The sequence below is a fragment of the Marmota marmota genome, unplaced genomic scaffold, assembly GCF_001458135.2.
Source record: "Marmota marmota marmota unplaced genomic scaffold, marMar, whole genome shotgun sequence".
NCBI lineage: Eukaryota > Metazoa > Chordata > Mammalia > Rodentia > Sciuridae > Marmota > Marmota marmota.
Genome location: NW_026000240.1, coordinates 14,633,999 through 14,657,998, shown reverse-complemented (window position 1 = coordinate 14,657,998; position 24,000 = coordinate 14,633,999). Strand labels below are relative to the sequence as shown.

At 37.4% G+C, this 24,000-nt stretch overlaps 1 protein-coding gene and 1 long non-coding RNA gene across 6 annotated transcripts in view; both read right to left on the bottom strand.

Moving 5' to 3' along the window:
• Rsrc1 (arginine and serine rich coiled-coil 1) overlaps positions 1-24,000 on the bottom strand; it is a 365,450-nt gene that overhangs the window by 176,597 nt on the left and 164,853 nt on the right. For all 5 annotated transcript variants that reach the window (XM_048794678.1, XM_015486940.2, XM_015486941.2 and 2 more), the window contains one exon: positions 4,507-4,543. In XM_048794678.1, the coding sequence (XP_048650635.1) occupies positions 4,507-4,543 (37 nt within the window). The remainder of the gene's footprint in view (positions 1-4,506; positions 4,544-24,000) is intronic.
• Positions 6,309-21,252, bottom strand: LOC125613644. The gene is made up of 3 exons (XR_007344211.1): positions 19,655-21,252; positions 7,580-7,659; positions 6,309-6,363 (listed from the first exon to the last, which is right to left on the bottom strand). It is a non-coding gene; the product is annotated as an uncharacterized LOC125613644 (long non-coding RNA).

Here is a 24,000-nt window from a genome sequence, read left to right as displayed (position 1 = left end):
TAATTGCATGTCAAAATGCTACTTTTCACAAGAAAATACAAATACACAGGCGCACACACACATGCATGTGCACACTCATAAACATGCTTCATTGTTTTTAAAAGTAAGGGAAGATGAACTAGAACTCAATAAAATTGGCTTCCTACAAGGGATAGAGAAGAACAGTCTGGAAAGAAAGGGAGTGGTTAATCTCTCTGAAACTACCACTGTATAAAAATCTGACTTATAGAAGCACGTGTGCATCACACATACATATTCAAATATATAATTCAATCAACAAGAATGAAGACAAAACCACTTAAGCTGAAAGCGAACAGAAATGAATGCAACTCAGCTTCAGATGAATGACATGACTACACTCAATGGGTGAAAGAACTGTAAGCAGATCCTAAACTCTTTTTAGTAAGTTGTTTTTCACAATATACACCCATGGCAAATGTGAATTGTTGGGGATGCAAATCAAGTCAAGATGGCACCTGGCACTTTGCCAGGAGGAGTGGTTTGTGAAGCAACGCCAGTGAGCCATTAAGATGATGAGGATTCCTTACTGGCTGACTGCTGTATCTAGATGATATTAATTAAGTTAAGCTGTGTGTAATTAGTTAAGTATATATACCTCTGCTGTCCGGCAGAGAAGCGGCTCCTGCTACCTTGGGTGCCCACTACTTTGAGTTCTCGCTCAGTTCCCGCTGAGTTCACTTGCAATAAAGTAGTTCCTGTTTCAACCTTCAAGTTGCTTGTCACCTCCTGGTTATTTGCCCAGCCGGACTGTGGCAGTGAATCTATTTAATGTTTATATAATCGATCAAGTGAGCAAATACACTGGTGTTGTAAGGAATCAGGGCTCTTATTTTGAATGAAGAAAAACATAGGCAGGAAGTGGGCGATGAGCAGGAAGAGTTTTGTGGTTTATATTCAGATTGAACGTATTAATAAGACCATGTTTTCTTAAAAGTACATATTTTAATTTATCAATCAATTCATAGCCTGTCTACCTACCTAAATGGGACTGAAAGTTCCTGATGGCAATGGAATCCCAGAAACAATGATCACAACACATGTCTAGAGCTTGATTTCCAAATACCATTTCCCTCTAAATTGAAACAGGGTATGTTAGTCAGCTTTTCATCACTGGACCAAAATATCTGACAAGAACAACTTTAGTGGGGGAGAAATTTATTTTGGTTCATGGTTTCAAAGGTTCAGTCTATGGTTGGCCAAGTCTATCACACTGGGCCTCAGGTGAGGAAGAATATCATGGCTGAAGGGCATGATGGAGCCATGGTGGGAGGTGGTCTTGCAGGGAAAATACTCCCTTCCAGGACACACTCCCAGTGACCCACCTCCTCCAGCTACACCCTGCCTGCCTGTAGCTACCAACCAATCAGTCCATTCAAAGTAGAATGGACTGATTTGGTTACAGCTCTCACAATCCAATCATTTCACCTCCAAACATCCCTGCATCAACACTGGAGCTTTGGGGAACACCTCACATCCAAACTGTAACAGAATAATTTAAAGAAATGGCTGGTTACAAGAGTGAGACAGGGAAAGTACAAGATAAGCCTGGAATAACTTGTATGATAAAAGAGGAAGCTGGAAGTGAAGGGAAGAAAAGGAAAGGGAAGGGCATGCCAAAAGAACTAGATGTCATCTAGAAAGGAGCCTCCCTGGACGAATCTGGGACAATTTGAACATCAAAATATTTAAGGAAAAGAAATGATAATAACCTATTTAATAAAACAAAAACCCAGGGATCCTTGCTCATAATAAAAACAAAAAATTAAAAAGGGGTGTGGTTCTTTACAATAGAATGTCAGGTGCTAACATGGAGAAAAGGGCAGAGTTGAAAAATCTCCATTCAGCAACCATCAGGCAAGAATTGTCAATGGATAATAGAGCAATGACCTTCAAGTTCTCTCTAGAACTTAAAAGTGACATGGGCTTTATGGGAGGGTTTGTTAAAAGAAAAAACACAGGTCCCCAGAAAAGGTGGCAACAGAGAAAGGAAAAAATGGCAGGACCAAGGCTGAACCATAGCCCTAAAAGACTATGAAGGATTGGGCAAAGGAGACCAGCCCTAAAAAGGTTCAGGAGGTCGTCCAGCACCCACCCCTTTCTCTGTGCTCCTGCTTTCTCCTCCCAGGGTCTCGTGTAATTGAATGCAATGTCAGCCAACCAGGTATGTTTCCTGGCAGCAAACATAACAGGCTGCATGTCACTTTTCTTACCTTACTTAAATCCACACTACCTTTTACCCTCTCTCAGAACAATGTCAGTTCTCTATAATAATTAGTAAATAAGTAATATGGAAAGGACAGAAGGCTGAAAATGACTTTGATTCAAATGTGTGGGCTGTGCTTCTCATTTTAATTCTACTTTACATATCTTTAAAGTCTGTCACTCACCATCATGTTTCTAAGAGTATCTAGCTACATAGCCAATTCAAACCAGGGCAATGGTGTGCTAAAGGGCAAGGGTTCTAAACATCTCAATGGGGACAGAGAGACACAGCCCCAGGAGTCCAAGGTCATAAATAGAGCAGGTTTCATTAATGCTTATGCCATAACTGTGGGTTCACCCACTTTGTTCCTTCATGACCCTCCTTAGGTTATGAAGACTATCATTGATTTTACTAATACACAAAACAAGATAGATGAATATTTCAACAGTGCAAAGGTAGTGGGTTAATTCTAACATCAAGTTGCAGAATCTTTTGCATAACTTAAATTAAACCTCATTAAAACCATCTGCTTCTTACTACCTAACTGTATGCTAATCTTGGCTCTCTCATGCCTAAAATACTTGTCTTTGAAATAAGTTTGATATATATGACCCAGATAAAAAGGAAACATAACTTAGGGTCCAGAAAAGAGAATAATAATTAATACACAATTATCCTTTGTCAAAAGCTTTTAAATAATTTTAGTTGGGAAACTTTTTCTTCAGATGAAATCTTATTTAAAAGTGTACAAGTTCACTATACAAAATAAAAGTGGAATCACTTGGATAAGTGGGCAGTGGGAATATGGAGACCCACCCACTTTGGATACGTTCCTGGCAGCCCAAGTCACAGAAAGTCACTGCCACGTGTTGCCACTTAAAACAAGGTTGCCTCTAAAAACAAGATCCTCCAAGTATGAAATACAGAATTTAAATGTAGAACTATCATACTCATCATTACATACAGAAGAACATGAACAGAGTGAGTAAAAAAATCTTCTTAATACTTAAGCACATATAAGATCAGTGTAAGAGATCATTTTGGCATTCAGATAGCTGTTCATTAATGTTATAAACTACAAACTGACATTGGAATGTGATGTTTTGATTACCGTTTTTATTCTAATGTTCTCATATCCTAAGTACCTTCTCAATTTGAAGTGATAAAAACTCAAGAGGTTCGAGAAATACTTTTAAATGATGATAATGACAATGTTATTTACTTATTTCTAATCCCGACAAATACATAGTTTAAATTTTCTAACTAGGTCATTATTTCTTACTTTTTAAATAATTAATCTATAATTTTTAGGAACTGTGTTAAAGGTCTAGGATTTCTCCGTTTCCTTTAACTACAAAAAGGAAAACCTAAAATTCCTTCTAACTCTGAAATTCCTTTAAGTCAAAATGAAGCTGCCTCTTGTTACTGTTTTGCTTCTGCAAAAGCAGAACAAAACCACATTAATAGTTAACAAAGCTACAATATGATATCTGAATGAAGTCTTGCATTAAGAAAGTACTCAGACTGTATTTACAAAAGAATCTCTATCATTAATTATTCAACATTTGGATGTGACCAGAAACCAGAGCCTAAATTTATACTGCTCTGTTTAAATGAACTATTTAATGTTGTAGTGAACATTTGGTAGAGTGAGCTCTATGAATTTCAAACCTGTTGTACTAGTATTGTTTTTTCCAATTTTTTGATCAATGGACAGATTTTAATGTTAAATCAGTATGAATTTTACTTGTTCTTTAAAAATGTTTATTTAAACCAAAAATTTTGCATCTCAAATATTATATATTCTAAAACTGAATATAGTTTGAACCAATGCATTATTCATAAAGCAAAGACACCAGGAGAAGCAAAGCTGTGTGCTTCTTTCAAAGCTGTTAAATTGCTAAAACATACCATATTTATGCATGCAATATTTGATTGTTTTTCTTAAAACACAAGCTTGTTTTTGTCAGATCAAGATATGCCAAAAATTCTACACCAAACAATTTTTGCTTATAATTAAAGCAATCATCAATCCAAGGATTGTCATTCATTTTATTTCATCTCTACTTCAAAAAAAAAAAGGTAATTTTAAAAAAATTTTAATTCCCTTGAAATGATAAGATAAATGAAAATGTAAGTGCCTTCACATAATAACAGTAAGCTGACCCTTTGGGAATGGTTGACTTTCTCAATGCGAGGCATTCAAAGCTCATTCAAAAGTGTTCATTTAGAATGCAGATATCAAAGATGATGCAAATGTTCAAGAGAAAATGAGAACTTACCAGATGTTCTAATCCAGCTTTGATGTTTCCAGATTCCCTAAAATAGAAGAATAAAGTTCTAAATAGTTGCTAAACCCTTGTCTGCTCCAATTTATGTTTACCTCAAAAATGGTTTATAAACCCTCATGCTTATTCATCTATCTTTACTAATGTTCACAACAGTGCTGTTTTTCAGGACAAAACAATTTCCACCAAAAGAGAACAAATTAATTATATCAAATAGCACTACCTCTAAAACTAGTATTCCACTATCAGAAAAAATGTTTCAGACTTTTCAAAGTCAATGGAGAACAAAAAGAAGTCAAGTATATAATTATTTTACTATTTGCACAATAATATGCTCATTTCATGTCAATTTTTTTTCACTAGCAGTTATGGTTATTTCCAACATTTGTTATGAAAATATTCAAACTTACAGATTTTATCTACCACCTAAATCCTAGAATTGACATTTTACTTTATTTGCTTTATCAAATTTTCATCCATCAATGATTGTACTTTTCTATAAAGAATACACATGGTAAAGAACATGTTTGTGACTATCAACTATACAGCTAGTAACTAAATCTTAACAAATTTTTCTTGACATTGAGTTTATTAATTTGGTGCTAATCAGGACCTAAGACTGTTGTAACATTTAAAAAAAATGTCAGCAAAGAAAACACAAACATTAATTAATAAGCATCGTGATATATTTTAAATATTTAATTTCTTGCTTTTCACTGTAAAAGAAACTGTTGATGGAACTATAAATACAAGTATCTATACAGGTAGCAAAGAAAATTTGAATATACATGCCGGACACGGTAGCCCTATGCAAGTTAGTGGAACCCTGTCTTAAATTAAAAACTAAAAATGCATGCTGAGGATGTGGCTCAGAGATTGAGAGCCCCTGGGTTAAATCCCTGGTAACACACACACACACACACACACACACACACACACACACACACACGGCACATTTGGTGAAGCATAGCAAATAGTTGGGTATTTCTTCTGATTTCAAGCTACCTCCAACAGTAAACAATATTCTTACATTTCTGATATTTACTGTTCTCCCCCTGAAACTTTGTTTCTCTGAAGTCACAACTTGCTTTTCTATTTCCTAATTTTTCTTTCCTTGAAAATAAACTTTGCTTGAAAATACGCTCCTTTTTCTTGTCTTGCTATACTATCTTCCCAAATACCCGACCTTCATTCCCTGTAGCAAAGCAGCACACAGGGCTTCCCCCAGCCCTCCACTCTCACTGCCCTGCTCGGCACCCCAGGAGTAAATTCCCACCTGTACTCATCCTCAAGCATCCTCTATTTCCTGTTCTTGGCAATCTTGTGAAACCCATTCTCTAATCTCTAATGTCATCACAGTCATAAAGACAAATGACAGGAATCAATTACCACAAGGTGTAAGAAAAGGCTACTGTCTATATAAATAATCATTTTAAGCTTTACTATTACAAAATTAATATGTTTAGTGGAGCTGGAATTCCAATGAATCTTTAAGTTTTCACAATGATATTCTCATAGTTATTTTCATAACTTAAAATTTAACAAAACAAAAAAGAATAACATACATAGTAAACATCTAAACAAGACAACATGTGTGTATCACAAACACACTACACACACATAAGTGAATTATGTCTCCTTCCCACTTATGATCCCCAGTTCTCAATCACTGATGCTCTTCCTTTAGCCCTACCAGGAGATTCCGCACACATGTGTGTCAGTGTCTGTCACTCTTCTGTGGTTAGAGCTTTCCCTGGGTATTCTTCCTTGGAGTTGGTCCTAAGAGAACACAGACACTCCAACTTCCCCCATGGCTACACTGTCACACAGTAGTTCTTCCTGAACTACAACCTACAATACAAAAAGAAGAAATCTCTCAGATTTAAAGCACAAACTGCTGGGGCTAGGGATGCGTGGCTTTTAGAAAGGTAACATGATGTCTGCACACACCTTATGTCATCTTCATATATGTTAATAGTTCTAGAAGAGACTGTTGCTGTCAACTGAGTTTCTCACAAAGTCAAGGAAAATCTTTCAGCTTTCCAAGCTATTTGCATTTTGGAATTAAGGATAAGAAACTATAGTTTAAATAAAAGAAAGGGTAGACTATTGCCTTCATATGTTCCCAAATGATTCTTAATGAAAATATATGTTTTGAATGGCATGGCTCAGAGAAAACTAGGCATCATTTTTGACCCGCCTTCCTTGACTACCAAAGGTAAACTGAAGGTGTCCAATCAGGTCACCTTCAGTTTACCTTTGGTAGTAAAGGAAAGAAATCCTTCAGGATAATTCTGATCTAACTGCTTCTTTCTGTCCCTACAGCTCCTGCTTCAGGCCATCTCTTTTCTCACTCAAATTACTGAAAGGGTCTCAATAGCTCCTGCCTTACCCTACTTCATTGCATTCTCCATAATAATGCAAAAATCTTTCTAAAATGTATGCTTGGTCATGTCAACACCATTCTTTAAAACTTATTAGCAGTTTCCTCATTACCTCTGTTACTTTGCCAAAGCTATATACCACGGAAAGTTATAGCAAAGGACATGACAAATTGTTCACCTGGTTTCACTCACTACTGAACCACTTAATCTCTCTGCCCCAAAATGTTCCTTTTCGCCCAGTTTCTTCTCAGCCTCCTCATCAAATTAGCAAACAATCAAAAAACATCCTCCATGACTCAAGTTGAACAGCGTCTCCACCAAGCAAATACCTCTTTCTCCCCCATGGAAATCTTGCCACATGTTCCCTTAACACTCTAGGCATGTCCCATTACAGGACATCATAATTCACTGTAAATATATGTGTATTTTACCACTGATGCCACTAAAGTGAAAACTCCTCATGGGCATACAGGACATCTTAATTGTTCTATTCCAGCACCCACTTACAATGTCAGAATTAGAATATGTGACCTCTAGGAAGGGACTCAATCTGATCATCATGAGACAAATCTGGGTCGAGAGCCAGGAGCAACCAGCCCAGGCCTCTGAGGGCCATCCCCAACCCCTTCCCACCCCCAACTCACATAAGAGCAGGCACTTTGCAAGGGTGAGTGTTGCCTTACTTTGGAATAGTAGATGTGCATGTGTAGCTGGAACATGCGCATAGGGCAGGCGGGACTTTGCTTTGGCTTCAGTCCTGTTTCTGAAGGAGGAGAACACAATGGGAAGAGGTTGAGAACAGACTAGAAAGTGAGAGGCTTTCCGCCTCCATTCTCAAGTTAACCCAGAGGAGGCCAAGCTAAAGCCTCACCTTTCTCCCCTGCCTTAGGTCTAGTTAGTAGCCTAGGCAACCAAATGCCCCAAGGAAACACAAGGAAAACTTCAAGCTGCGTAAACACAGGAATGGGGGAAAAGCAAATAGAAAGAATTCACCTAGAGAAAACAGAACAGATTGAACAAAATGATACTTTATATCTTAAATAAAAGATTTGTAGAAATATAAGTACGAAAATACAAGTATGAATCAACATGTGACTGTGGGTATTAAAATAGAACAGTCTGAAATAAAGAACTCAAGGGGTAGATTAAAAGCACATTAAGCACAGACAGAGGATGAGTCAATGAGATGAGAACCTGCATGGAAAAGCTATTCGCGAATGCCTAGAGAGGGGGTGAACAAAACAGGCAGGAGATAAGTAAAAAACAGGATTAGAGCATTCACATCTATATCACAGAAATCACAGGACACCAAAGACAGAATGGAAAGGAAGAAATATTTTTTAAAATGACAGGAAGTTCTCAGATTAAAAGAATAGTCAAATCTCAGATGGGAAGTACACCTGGAATGCCGAATGGAATAATTATGGAAAAATTCACAGCAAAGCATACTGTAAGAACACAGAAGAGTATATGGATCTTAAACACTTCCAGAAAGAAAAAGGAAACCCTTCCATAAAGGAAGAGTAGCACCAATGGCAGAGGTGTCAACACTCAATACAGTCATGACTCTCAAGATAACGTGTTCAAGAAAAAGAACTAGGTATTTAGAATTTACACATAGCTGGTAAGCTACTGTTTAAATAGAAGGAAAAAATAGATTCTCAGCATACAAGGCCCAGAAAATTCACCACATAAAAACATCATTTGAAAAAAGTCTTGAGGAAGGTAATGCAGCATGAAGAGAAAGAAACTCGGGAAGAAGCAACAAGACAGAGCAGGCAGGAGGGTTAGCTCCAAACTCAGCGCTTATGGGAGCGAGCAACCAGTGGACAAGAAGAAAGCTAAAGGAAGCCCTTCCTGTCCATCTGGGGAAAAGGCTTATTGACAAGAGAGTGGTAATACAAATGATTCAGAAGAGTTTTTTAAACGGGATAGGAAAAACCAAGCAGGGAAACACGAACCAACAAAAGCCAAGTGAAAACTCCAGTGACAAAATACACTTCAGTTCCTGTCCCCTCCAAATACACATATTCACACAAAAAAGAAGGATATTCTACTTTAGGAAAAATCATCATGGCTTGAGAAGTTTTCATTTATATCTACGAGGTTTGCACACTTATTACCTGGGACACCAAAGTCTGAGCAAATTCTACCTAAAAATCAGTTATTTACTTGTACTTTGGGCAAAAGGACAAGGCAATGTGACCATTTCAAAACAACAAAAAATCCTGCATACATAAACAAAACACAAGATGGCATTGTGCATGATCCTGGTGCGAGGAGCAGAATACCTAAATCTGAACTTGAGCTCAACTACGAAGCAGTCAAGGAACTTGTATGGACCACCAGGGCCTGAGGCTCAAACGTGAGGACTGTGTGAGGCCTGCAGTACTGTGAAGAGGCAGTAAGAGAGTGAAGGTGCGACAGAAATGACATCATGGTGGATGGTGTTTAGATATAAGTCTTGGAGGTGATTCCTATAGTACTGGTGAGTTTTTAAGGATGGAGGGACCAGACCAAGACGCTGGCAGCGGGGACCTTGCAGGAAAACCTGTCCTCGTCTCAGGCTGTCTCTAGGGTTGCCGCTGTCACGACTTCATCAATACTGGTGCAACTCCTCTTGCCCTGTGCTGAAAGCAGACTTAATTCAATTATAGGTCTCAAAACTGATAAAATGGTCCTGAAGTGGAAAATGGGAAGGGATTATTGGCAAATGAATAAAGATTTGTATCGAACTAACACACAGGAGTACAGCAGGTCTTTTTTTAATCATTCCCTGTCTTAAATCTTCTGGGAACCATGAGTTTCCCTTCCCCTCATGCAGCACATCGATTTCTGAATTAGACTGCAATATTAAATAATTAATATACTTGCCATGATTGATGTTTTACATTAGCTGAATATTAGGTTATCAATCAAAATCCACTTGGTTTAATGTAATAATATTGAAAAAGTGTCCTGGGCTGCTCATCCAATTTGTAGTTGAGGCAGCACAGATAGTATTGCTGGCACACACAAGGCTCTGAAGCAGGAAATGCAGTGCTCAACACGTATGAGGCAGACATTTTGAAACTGACAGGGACAAGGCGAGGTTGTCCTGACTAAACCACGTGGCGCCTGTCAGCCTCAATCTTCAATTATGCCATAGCAGGCAAGAGAAAAACTAAAAGTTAGATATCATTTGACCTCTTTTGCAAACAAATATCATCATTTTATCAAAAGAAACATTCTCCAAGTCCAGAGACTACAGCTATGATAAAACTGATATCTTCTTTTGAAACCCAAAAGAAGAAGGTGAATTCTTTTTTAGACTTGGCCCTACTAGGAAGGAAGAATGTCCAAGTAATCATTTAGGTATTTAATGGACTAAGGGGCTCAGGTCAAGGAACCACAATTAATACTGGTTTCATTTTTTCTTAAATCATTGTCCTTCTGATTATGGCATTCTCTTTTATGCTCGGCATTTTGTATCCATACTTATCAAAAATATCAGCTTAGAAAAAAATTTAATTACCTGCTTCTCACACTAAAAGTAAGCAGTTTTTCTAATCCTTCTTCATTATATCAATCCAAACTCTACAGGTTTGCATTTAAGAGAGATATTAAAAAATAAATTTAATAAGTAAAAGATATCCAAAAGAAAAGTGACCTTTTTTTGGAAAGGAGTAGAAACTTAAATATAAATCAAAACCATTTCATAGAACAAGCCAGAATTAAAATGAGTTTTGTTATAAACTACTCATAAACCACAATGCATAGATCTGAAATATTATTAAACTTTCATTTCAATGACTGAGTCCTTAAAGATTAAATACATTTATAATAGGTAATATATGTTATCGCATATAAAATGTGAATATACATGGTAATTAAAAATAGAGTAATTTGTAAATAAAATTTTACATTAGATTCTTCGTCGTGAACTAAGTATACTATTCATGTAAAAGGTCAGTATGCTGCAGTTTTCTGTGGGTAAAAGAGCTAATATCAAGGTAACTTTGAACTTTCTCTTACATAACACATAACCTGTATTTTTTTAAATTTGATGGTAGTCAAAACTTATAAAAGTCTGAGTACATAAACCATAAAGCTATCTAAACATCTTCCATCTTAGATAATAACTGGTACTTTCTTTTTACATTTATTAGATTCTCTTATATAGCAAATGTTATTAATAAAAATTTGGATAACATAAAATCTAGAAAGAACATAAATAAAAATTTCAGCTCAACTATTTTTAATTAAATATATGATTTTTGTATATTTTCTAATTTTCTTCATTTCAAATCAAGGATTAAAAAGATAATCAGCATATAAAAAATTTAGAAGTCATTCGATGACTACTAATGAAAATATGACACACTAATAATGGATTGCTTACTACTTTCAAAATAAAAATTACCTTTATAGAAATTTTACCTTTTAAAATCACCTTGAAATCTATTTCATCTATAATACCCATACATGAATATCAGTCTCATTTTCTTTTTTATTTTTATTTTAATTTTTAAGTAATTTAAAAAAATGACAGCAGAATGCATTACAATTCTTACTAAACATATACAACACAATTTTTCATATCTCTGGTTGCATATAAAGTATGTTGACACCAAGTCGTGTCTTCATACATGTACTTTGGATAATGATGTCTATCACATTCCACCATCCTTGCTAACCCCCTGCCTGCTTCTTTCCCCTCCCACCCCTCTGCCCTATCTACAGTTTGTCTATTCCTCCCATGTTCCCCCTCCCTACGCCATTATGAATCAGCCTCCTTATAGCATAGAAAAAAACTGGCACTTGTTTTCTTGGGATTGGCTAACTTCACTTGGCATTATCTTCTCTAACTTCATCCATTTACCTGCAAATGGCATGATTTTATTCTCTTTTATTTCTGAGTAACATTCCATTGTGTACATATGCCACATTTTTTTTATCCATTCATCTACTGAAGGGCATCTAGGTTTAGCTATTGTGAATTGTGCTGCTATAAACATTGATGTGGCTGTGACCCTGTAATATGCTGATTTTAAGTCCTTTGGGTATAGAACACGGAGAGGGATAGCTAGGTCAAATGGTGGTTCCATTCCCAATTTTCCAAGCAATCTCCATACTGCTTTCCACATTGGCTGTACCACTTTGCATTCCTACCAGCAATGTATGAGTGTATCTTTTCCCCCATATCCTCGCCAACACTTATTGTTGTTTGTCTTCATGATAGCTGCCATTCTGACTGGAGTGAGATGATATCTTAGAGTAGTTTTGATTTGCATTTCTCTAATTGCTAGAGATGATGAACATTTGTTCATATATTTGTTGACTGATTGTATGTGCTCTTCTGAGAAGTGTCTGTTCAGGTCCCTGGCCCATTTATTAATTGGGTTATTTGTGTGTTTGTGTGTGTGTGTGTTTAGCTTTTTGAGTTATTTATATACCCTAAAGATTAATGCTCTATCTGATGTATGAGGGGTAAAAATTTGCTCCCAGGATGTAGGCTCTCTGCTCACCTCACAGACTGTTTCTTTTCCTGAGAAGAAACTTTTTAGTTTGAATCCATCCCATTTATTGATTTTTGGTTTTAATTCTTATGCTATAGGAGTCTTATTAAGGAAGTTGGGGCCTAATCCCACATGATGGAGATTTGGGCCTATTTTTTCTTCTATTAGACACAGAGTCACTGGTTTAATTCCTAGGTCCTTGACCCACTTTGAGTTGAGTTTTGTGCATGGTGAGAGACAGGGGTTTAATTTCGTTTTGTTGCATATGGATTTCCAGTTTTCCCAGTACCATTTGTTGAAGAGGCTATCTTTTCTCCAATGCATGTTTTTGGCACCTTTGTCTAATATAATTGTAATTTTGTGGGTTAGTCTCTGTTTCCTCTATTCTGTACCATTGGTCTACCAGTCTGTTTTGGTGCCAATACCATGCTGTTTTTGTTACTATTGCTCTGTAGTATAGTTTAAGGTCTGGTATAGTGATGCCACCTGCTTCACTCCTCCTGGTAAGGACTGCTTTAGCTATTCTGGGTCTCTTTATTTTTCCAGATGAATTTCATGATTGCTTTTTCTATTTCTATGAGGAATGCCATTGAGATTTGATCGGAATTGCACTGAACCTGTATAGTGCTTTTGGTAGTATGGTCATTTGATAATATTAATTCTGACTATTCAAGAGCAAGGTAGATCTTTCCATCTTTTAAGGTCTTCTTTGATTTCTTTCTTTAGGGTTCTGTAGTTTTCATTGTATAGATCTTCCATCTCTTTCATTAAGTTGATTCCCAAGTATTTTATTTTATTTTTTTGAGGTTATTGTAAACGGGATAGTTTTCCTCATTTCCTTCTCAGAGGATTTGTCACTGATATACAGAAATGCCTTTAATTGATGGGTGTTCATTCTATATCCTGCTACTTTGCTGAATTCATTAACTAGGTCTGGAAATTTTCTGGTGGAGCTTTTTGGGTCTTCTAGGTACATAATCATATTGTCAGCAAATAGTGCTAATTTAAGTTCTTCTTTTCCTATACATATCCCTTTAATTTCTTTCATCTATCTAATTGCTCTGGCCAGTGTTTGAAGAACTATGTTGAACAGAAGTGGTGAAAGAGGGCATCCCCGTCTTGTTCCAGTTTTTAGAGAGAATGCCTTTAATTTTTCCTCCATTTAGAATGATGTTGGCTTGAGGCTTAGTGTAGATAGCCTTTATGATGTTGAGATATGTTCCTGTTATCCCTAGTTTTTCTAGTGTTTTGAACATAAAATGGTGCTGTATTTTGTCAAATGTTTTTTTTCTACATCTATTGAGATGATCATATGATTCTTATCTTTGAGTCTATTGATGTGATGAATTACATTTATTGATTTCTGTATGTTGAAGCAACCTTGCATCCCTGGATGAATACCTCTTGATCATGATGCACAATCTTTTTGATATATTTTTGTACTCAATTTGCCAGAATTTTATTGAGGATTTTTGCATCTATGTTCATTAGAAACATTGGTGTAAAGTTTCTTTCTTTGATGTGTCTTTGCCTGGGGATCAGGGTGATATTGGCCTCATAGAATGAGTTTGAAAGTGCTCCCTCTTTTTCTATTTCCTGAGGAAAAGAAGAACTTAAATTAGCTCTACTTGTTATGATATGATTCTATACCTAGAGGAGCCAAAAAGCTCCACCAGAAAACTTCTAGAACTAGTAAATGAATTCAGCAAAGTAGCAGGATATAAAATCAATACCCGCCAAGTTTCTGACCTAATCTATTTCTACCTGTAATAAGCACTGCTCTAGAACTTGTAATATAGACAGGTGTGCCAGTGGCTAATGTATTTGGAATGTATTGTTCTATTTTTAAGACCATTTATTTAGTTATTTGGGGAGGTGGGCAGGGTACCAGGGATTAAACTCAAGGGCACTCAATCACAGAGCCACATCCATAGTCTAGCCCTATTTTGTATTTTATTTAGAGACAGGGTCTCACTGAGTTGCTTGGTGCCTTGTTTTTGTTGAGGCTGGCTTTGAACTCACCATCCTCCTACCTCAGCTTCCTAAACTGCTGGGATTATAGGCATGCACCACTGTGTCCGGCTCCTTAGTTAGTTTTACAGGCATTTGTGAACATCCACAATGTCAGGTTAAGTTTCAATTAAACATACTAAACAATCATGGACTGTTAAACAACAAAATGAAAATATTCCAACGAGAAGCTGAACACCTAAGTTAGTATTGGTTGAACCATTTATAATTAGTTAGGTTAACAGGTTCCGAATTCATAGCAAGGGTTTGTAGGGGAAAGAGAAGAGATTTCAAAACTTATTAAGTCATGCTTTAGATGACAATCTCAGACAGAGGAAATCTTAAGAAGTTATCACCAATAAGTAGATTTAATCTAAAATGACTGACTATGGAAGTTCATTGAACAAGAGAACATGGAACAAAAAGTAACTTGAAACATTGAGAGGAACATAAAGCACAACAGAAATGTTATTTATTGTGCACGTCAATGCCTAAGTCTGTGACAAATTCTGAGGAGTTATAAAAACATCAAAAAACACTGTCAACAGAAAGCACGTGAAGTATTAAGATGTGGTATCTATGCCACAGATGTTTAAAGTTGTATTGTCAAGCCAAGACTAATAAGTGAAATAGCTGATGTCAACTCCAAGCAGAGGAAATGCCTGCTACATGTGCTACTTAATCTTCTAGTTCCCACATGCCGGACCAACATTCACAGCAAATGACCACACCGTCTCTGAGGCCAAGAACAATTCAACAGTTTTCTCAGCACACAGCTGCTCTAGGAGTTTTGGCCAATCGTCCTGTGCTAGCAGGTACGATGCATCCCATTTGCCATCACTCCTACTTCAGTCTATGTCCTTGACTTAGTTCAAGAAATTCAAAAACAAAAAACAGCCAGATGTGTTAGAGTGGTTGAAAAAGATTTCAAAGACAGAGGAATTTTAGCTGGATCCTGAAGAAGGGACTGCACCTGGGTAGACTGAGTAAATAGAAAAAAGACAGGAGGAGCATGAGCACAAAGGTCTAGCACATCCTGAGAGAGGTAAAGTATGGAGAGTGGGCTGCCCAGAGAAGATGCATTCAAAGGTCATATAACCCTAACTCTTTAATTTAAAATAACTTCATTGTGTAAGCTATCAGGTCCATGATATATGGTTGTGTATGCTGTCTACCAATGAAAAAGAAAAAACCAGGAGGCAAACAGAAGCTCAACTCTGTTTTCCCTGGCCACTGAGGGCATCCTGGCATGGTGCTGCACACACAGGAGGAAGGGACACCTTTCTTATATGCACAGATGCCACAGGGCTAGCAATGGCCTTGCAAATCATAAATGCTTATTGCAGAAAAATCTAAACTAACATCTGGTTCTGATGAAGAAGAAAATAATCACCTGAAATTCCACCAGCCAAAGATACTAGCTTCAGTGTGTTCTTACTCTTTCCTCCAGACATTCTTATACATGCAGACAAATGCAATTTTCTTTTACACAAATGAAACTATCATTGATCTGTTATGTGGCTTACATTTTTTCATTACTTATATATTGTAAACAGTTTCAAGTGACAATAAATATAATTGCATATAATAGTTTAATGTTTATATATCATTCAGGTCATAGATATGCCTCATTGTTGAATATTTGGGTTATTTCTGATTCTTATTATAAATAAAACTGGTTTATTAAAAAAAGAATAACCAATCTTAGATTACAAATCATTTATGAACTTCATGTAATTTTTATTTCACTTGAAAGATTGGGGTTAAGTAACTTTTCAAAGGGAAAATAAACCACTATAGTTTATCCCTACTACATTAACATGAATAATTTAAATTTATATGTTTATAAGTGATATTTATTAATTTATATATAAATATTAGTTAAATTATAATTGTCGATGCCTTAAATAAAATTTCTACTTTATAAGAAGTTCATGATTGTAGAATTTTATCCTAACAACTTCCTAAAAACAATATCTGCCAACATGTAGAACAGTGAACAATTTCAAATACGTCATATGAAAAGATATTCTACTAATGCCTTCAGCTTCTACAGTTGACAGAAAATGCAGCACATGCACATCTTATAAATTCCTGGAACACAGAGATCAATTATCCAATGTTCCCACTATTGAAGACTTTCTATGCTGTTCTGTTCCTTCTGATGCTCTCCTATGCTGTTCTGTTCCTTCTGATGCTCTCCTATCTAACCAGTCTGATAAAACTTCATTAGGGAACAGAAGATGAAGGGATGTGAAGCAAGTGTGAATCCGGCAACACAGCATCAACAATTAAAATGTTTTACTTGCTTAGTGAATCAAACTAAAACACTCTCCTAGAAGCAATGTTCTTTGCCATTTCCTAAAGATCTCTTTATACTTGAGGGTGCTGTTTATCAAAGTGAACCTCCCTTCTCATTGAGCCTTTGAAGAAATACTGAACAGCATGTGCCTTGCACTGTACTAACACCTTTAAGTGAATTTGCTCACCTAACCTTTATAAATTATATAAAAAATGATCATTATCTCTATTTTATAGAAGAGCTATTTAATAGGCTTAGATCAAGTAGATCACACAGTACACTGCTCAGCTAATAAAGGATGATCTGAACCCAAACCATCTGAGTCCACTGCTTGAATTGTAGTTAAGGGAAAGGTATAACTGCCCCTCTTTAAAAAATAATAATAATGTCAACAATGAAAGAAAAGTGTTGTAGTATTCCTCTACTCCTGAACTGGAAGCATGAATGGGAAAGAAGCTGCAAAGGAGAGAGGATTTCAGTGAAAACAAACTCTGACCCTTATCAGCAGGCTAACGTGCACCCAGCACTGACCCTGCTCCACATTTATAACCTCATTAAATTCTCCCAGTATTCGCAAAAAAGAAAAATCTGAGGAAATGGCCAACACGCATCCCAGGAAATACTAAAGTGCATAGTGAAAGTCTGCAAAATAAAACTATTTGTGCACCTAGCAATCAGACAAGGATCAACACAAAAGATGTGCTCACTGCTGGCAAAGTACAAGGATTCATATGGGAAAGAAAACAACACAAATTTTCTGGAGGGCAACTGGCAAAACACCTCAAAATTCTTTTTTTTTCTTTTTTTTTTTTTTCTTAGTTATCAAGGGACCTTAATTTATAATGTGGTGCTGAGAATCAAACCCAGTGCCTCATACATGCTAGGCAAGCACTCTACCACTGAGCTACAACCCCAGCCCTCAAAATTCTTAATGCACATGAAACCTTTGACAGTTATGTTTCTCTAGGCCAAGTCCAATTACATCACAAAATATTAATCACTTTGTTGTATCTAATGCAAAAATAAAACAGGAAAAAGTTAAATACCTGTTACTGGCAAAATGTCACATAAAATATAATTAATATCCATACAACAGAAAATAATATATTCATTAAAAATTATAATGTAAATGTATATTTCCATGAAACTGTTCTTGTGGTATAAGTCTTTTTTTAAAGCATATTACAAAATGAATCAAACTAAATTGATTTTGTAAAGAATTTTATACAGGCATGTGTACACTACGGTTTCATATATGTATTCAAAAAGATATAAACAAAAATGCAGACAGTATTTAGCAGTGGGATTGCAAGTGCCTTTTATATACATTCTAATTCTTTGCTTTTATGTTTTTTAAAATGTCTTGTATGAAAATACAACACTGCTGGTCCAACTGAAAAGTATTTTTTAAGTCCTCATAGCAGCTTTAAGGAGTTATCAATTATCCTCATTGAATAATGGATCTGAAGCTCGGAATAAGAGAGTAACTTGATGAAACAGTAGAGACTGCTTGATTCCAAAGCTAATACCCTTTTTCTTGCATTAAAAATGCAGCCTAGTGTATTAGATAAGTCAGAGTCCACATTTTCCTGTTCTCTGACAGACTTTCTCACCAACTGCTTGGGCACACGCCTGTTACCTTCAGTAATCACTTTAAAGGCCCTGTCTACCTTTCTGTTCAACTTTCTGCCATCTATAAGGCTTCAAATAAATAGAATCTTCCTAAATTTGATATTTGATTATACAGACAGATGGATTCAATTTCAAATAGGAGTATGTGAAATAGAATAAAGATAATGGACACAGTTATGTCCGCAATGCATGAGACAAAAACAAATGGTGAACTTTTCAATGATCTGTCCAGAGTACTCCAAGTTCTGGCATATTACCTCCTTCCCCACTCTATTTATATTAGATTTGGCTCCTCCCACTTCACACCAAAACTTGTACAACACTCTTCTCCCTAATACCAATGTCTTCAGACTCCATGTTCATGTCACTGCCTGCTAAAAACTACCAAATATAGCTAACAAGTTTCTATTACCCAAAATATTTATTTCCAACCAGCCCAATACCGCCTCAAAATTTTGCTTATGTACTTATCTACCTGAAACAGCCCTCCTCTCTACATCATCAGATTCTCATGTTTATTGTACAAAAACAAATTCCCACTTCTGCTTTGTTCATGATAATTTCTTTCTTCTCTACACTTAACAGTTACTTCTTGACATTTTAATGCTTAAATGCTGAGATTTTTGCAGATACCCCAAGTTGGCAAAGTGAGTGGCACTTTGTACTTAGCAAGTATTACTAATCACTGTCAAACATCACTGAAGACCCTGAAAACCCTGCCAGAGGATTTGGCTCAACACCTCAGGTAGATAGGACAGCTGGCCTCATTCACTAGCTAAGTGACGTGACTCCTGAGCACCTCCTCACAGAGAATGCCTTAAGAGAGCACATGTCAGGAGAACCCTTCCAGACAACAGGCCATACAGACACCTCTGAACAGACAGGACAGACAGTCTGTGGATTCCAAGGTTGGCTGCGCTGCCCTCATCCACAACCCCAGATTCAGGCACATAGCTGTACTTCCATGAAACCATCCCATGGCAATTAGGCCTTATTACCACGTAAAACTTTGTGATACACATAAATCCTTGGTGTGCAATGTTCATCGACATTCCCTGAAGTATACATTAAGGATAGAAGTCTTCAGACCTTGAGGTATAAAGATTAAACTAAAACAAACTTATTTATATATCACTAACATTAACTACCATTCACCAAATCACAACTGGAAAATCCCTGGAAGTCATTCACCCTCTTTCGCCAGCCAAAGAGAATAATTATGATGTTTGTGGGTTATATTCTTATTTAGTCTCTATACCCAATAAAGAATAAGTCTTTAATAAGGCAGTCTCATTCCAGTGTTTAACAATACTAACCGTCTAAAATTATCTTCTTTATGTTATAAGGGAAAAAAAAACGTGTTTTTTTTTTTCTTTAACCTTTACTGGTTCTTAGTTGAAATGGACTCCTGTAACAAAAGAAACATGAACAATAGAAATACATAAGTTTATTAACATATAGGTTTCACACATATGTGGAAGACACCCAAGGAATAGGTAGTTCTCAAAGAGATGACTTTGAATCCTAGTTTACAGAGTATCTTCAAAAACCAGTAAATTACAGAGAACTGACAATACAAAGGAAAAGGACTTGGGAGGCTCTAGGGGTGGCAACTTGGTAGGAGGTAAATAAATGGCAGATAAAGGCTAGCTGGTGGAGTCTGTTAATGTCAATTCCTCTGGTACCATCTAAGATCCATAAGGTCCAAAGTTGTCTCTAGTGGTGAACCTGAGCTCTCCCTGGTAGGTCTTTGTAAACCCAGGTCCTGCTTTAAGGTAAGCAGTGGAAGGACAGAAAATATTCCTGCACTGGGTTCTCTGAACTGTCTTCAACTCAACCATCTCCTATTTTGGGGTGGCATATCCTGGTCTGCCATAATGCCAAACTGAAATTGATTTCTCCATTACTTTACCCACTAATTCACATGCTTGCATCTACAACAAACCTGACATTACGCTGGGGGCAATGATGAACAGGGACAAATGTTCATTCCTGCCCTAAAAGGATTCATAGTCTTATCCCGCAAAGCAGAGAAGTAAATAGTCTGATTAACTATTATGAATTGTTAGAATTCAAATTTCAGGGGGTAAGTTACTTTGAGGATGGAAAGTGTGAAAGCAGTAGGCAGCAGACTCCAAGAATACTCAAAGAAAAAGATGCAAAGGCCAGCACTACCACCTGGGCCCTGGATTAGCTCCTCTGGAGACCTCTAAGACTTCAATGCTTCAGCCACCTGTTCCTTCCCCAACAAACCCCAGAGCCACTGAGAAACACTCAAGTGGTCCAGGGTGAAGGTGGACAAGCAGAACCAGTTGACGTGGAAGTAGCAATCATGCCTTTATTCACTCACTTGTTCCATTTTCCTCTCAGAACAACCTGGGCAATAGTCAAGTAGATGCAGTGTAGGGCAAGAGTGGGTGGGAAGACTCAGGTCACTCCTGCCTTTGAGGGGAAAAGATCAGGAATGGAAAAGTACTGAATCAAAGTAAAGAAAAGTGCCTCAGCCCCAGAGGAGGAGGCCTTTGAGGGGAGACATTTAGGAATGCAGACATGCATGCAAACAGGTGGGAGTGTGTGGCATTCTATGGCTGCAACTCCCTGTAAAAACTGCAAAGCACGAGCTGTGCTCTTGGTAGTTTGGTGTGAGGAGGGGCAGCTTTATCCTATGAGACGGGCCAGGCAGAACCTCATGCAGAATGCTTCAATGAATGTGCAGTGTGGTTCTCTCCTTGTAAGCCCATTTTAAGTTTGAAACATCATTAGACAAAAACGCTCTTAAGCTGGACACGATGGCGCATGCCTATAATCCCAGCAGCTCTGGGAGGCCTAAGACAGGAGAATTGTGAGTTCAAAGCCAGCCTCAGCAAAAGTGAAGCACTAAGCAACTCATTAAGACACTGTCTCTAATAAAATACAGGACTGGGGATGTGGCTCAGTGGTCGAGTGACTCAGAGTTCAATCCTCAGTACCCCCCCTTATGTATTGTACAAATTTAAAATAAGTAACACTGAGAAAGCATTCTGAATTTTTCAAATTTTAAAGGGTCACTACCATATTTATGTCAAGAGTTTAAACATTTAAATCTGTACAAAGTCAGTGCAAAAACACCATTACAAAATGACAACACATTTCATGAGTGATATGAAAACAAGGTGACCATACACATATCCTCATTTGCTGAGGACAATCTTGATTTATTTCCAATATACTGACAGAATTATTAAAAGCATCTCATTGCTCAGAGTGTCAAAGTAAAAAAAAAAAATACTTTAAACAGTCACCATTTATAAGCATATCATAAAATTTAATACACCAAGCAAAAATGCCCCAACCTGACTACTATGTAAAAGAGGGAGATTGGGAGAAAAAAAAAAAAGAGAAAAATAAAGATAGAAAGAAGCCTGACTAGGGCTAGGGCTAGGCTGGGGATGTTGCTTAGTGGTTAAACACCTGGAAGAAGGAAGGGGGAAAGGGGGAGGGGGGAAAGGGGAAGGGGGGAGAGGGAGGGAGGGAGGGAGGAGGAGGAGGAAAAGGAGGAAGAAGAAAAGAAAGAGAAGGAGGAGAAGGAGGAGGAGGAGAATAAGGAGGAGGAGGAGGAGGAGAAAAAGAAGGAGGAGGAGGAGAAAAAGAAGAGGGGGAGGAGGAGAAGGAGGGGGAGGAGGAGAAGGAGGAGGAGGAGGAGGAGTAAGACAGAGAAAAAGAAAGGACTGTGGGATAAGGCATAGTGAAAGAATGAAAATCAACAAATGTCCCTGTTTTCTTGGCAACTAATTTCAAATACTTTCTTCTCCAAAAAGTTGTCTTTTTAACTAAAAGACAACAGATGTTGTCAACCATTTGGTTTGGTGCTGCTTATCAACCCGATCCATCACACCTTTTTTCCTAAAGGTTGCAACAGATACATCAATATTTCATACACTCCAGAGGATGACAAGATGGCTAAGCAGAGGTACACAAGGGCTCACTTCCTCATCCACAAGGGTACCCATATTCTGAAGTGGTGACCAGGAAGAACACTGGAACTCAACAAGTGAGATGAAAGCATGGTAAGACTTGCAGAGGTGAACAGCAGCTCAAAGAGGAGCAAAGTATGCCAGCAACTGTGACCAGAGATCCCCAGCTGAAGTGGTGTCCCCATGCAGGCGAAAAGGTGAACTGGTGAGTCCTGGCAAACTCCCACAGTGTGGTTGAAGGAAATTCTACCTACCAGGAAGTTTCACTCACCACATCCTTGCAGTCCAGTTGCTTTGGAGAAGGAACTCATTATTTACAGGGTGATCCCTACAGGTAGGCTGCTTTATAGCAAGGCACCATTTTGAGAAGGGGGAAATGTCCAAATTCTTACTGCTCCAGGGTCAGAAACCCTGCACATACCCATCACTGTGATCCAAAGATATTCCTCCATAATAGTACAGGGGGCTTGAGACAGTAATACAACAGTAACCCAGCATCCATGCCAACCCACTGCCCTTCATTACAGGGGATGTTTCAGCACAGAAGGGGAAAAAAAAAAAAAAAACACGTTGCTCTAAGGAACTCAGAGGTCAGGGCATTTCTCTTCTGAGACCTAAGGCATGGCCAGCCATATTTGGACTCATGACCACCAGGCACCAGTCAGAAGCTCACAAACAAAAAGTGAGACAATGAAAAAAAGATATTCCATAAGAAACCCAAGGGAGCAAGAAGAAGTTTTCTCATATCAAACAAAATAGGCTTAAACTGTAAATGAGACAAAGAAGGTCACTCACTATATAGTGAAGAGATAATTCAACATGAATGTATTTCAACTGCAAATGTGGGTGTCCCTCAAGTGGAAGAACCCAAGTCTATAAACCAAACACTGTTAGCTCTAAGGAGGAGGTAGAGCCCAACATGACTGCAGTGGAAAACATTCACACGGCACATTCATCACAGGATAGATCATCCAGACAAAGTCAGCAGAGAACAGCAGTTTACTACACTATGGATCATCTGGACTAAGAGGTATTGACAGGGTGTTCCGACCAACAGCTGCAGAACAGACATTCCTCTCATCAGCCATGAGACCTTCAAAATAATCGGAGTCAGGTCAAGTACCTTCTCTGACTACAATGGAATAAAACTGATGAACAAGACAGACCTTGGACACTATATGAATCTGTTGAAACATAACAACACATTACTGAATGAAAAACAAATTACTGAAGAAATCAAAAGGAAAATTTAAATATTTCTTCACAAAAATTAAAATGGAAACATAACACACTAAAACTTACAGGACATGGAAAAAGGAGAAGAGGGAAGTTCACAGTAATGAAATCCTACACAAAAATAAACAAAAATTTAAAATTAACAATCTGGCATCCCATGGACCAAGGAGAACAAGAACAAAACAAACCCAAAATTAGTAGAAGGAAAGAAGTAACAAAGATCAGAGCAGGCCAGCGCGGTGGCACACACCTGTAATCCCAGCTGCTCAGAAGGCTGATACAGGAGGATTGTGAGTTCAAAGCCAGCCTCAGCAATGCCAAGGCACTAAGCAACTCAGTGAGACCCTGTCTCTAAATAAAATACAAAATAGAGCTGGGGTTGTGGCTCAGAGGTTGAGTGCCTGAGTTCAAGTGCCAGCACACACACACACAAAAAAAAAAAAAAAAAAAAAAAAAAAAAAAAAAAAAAAAAA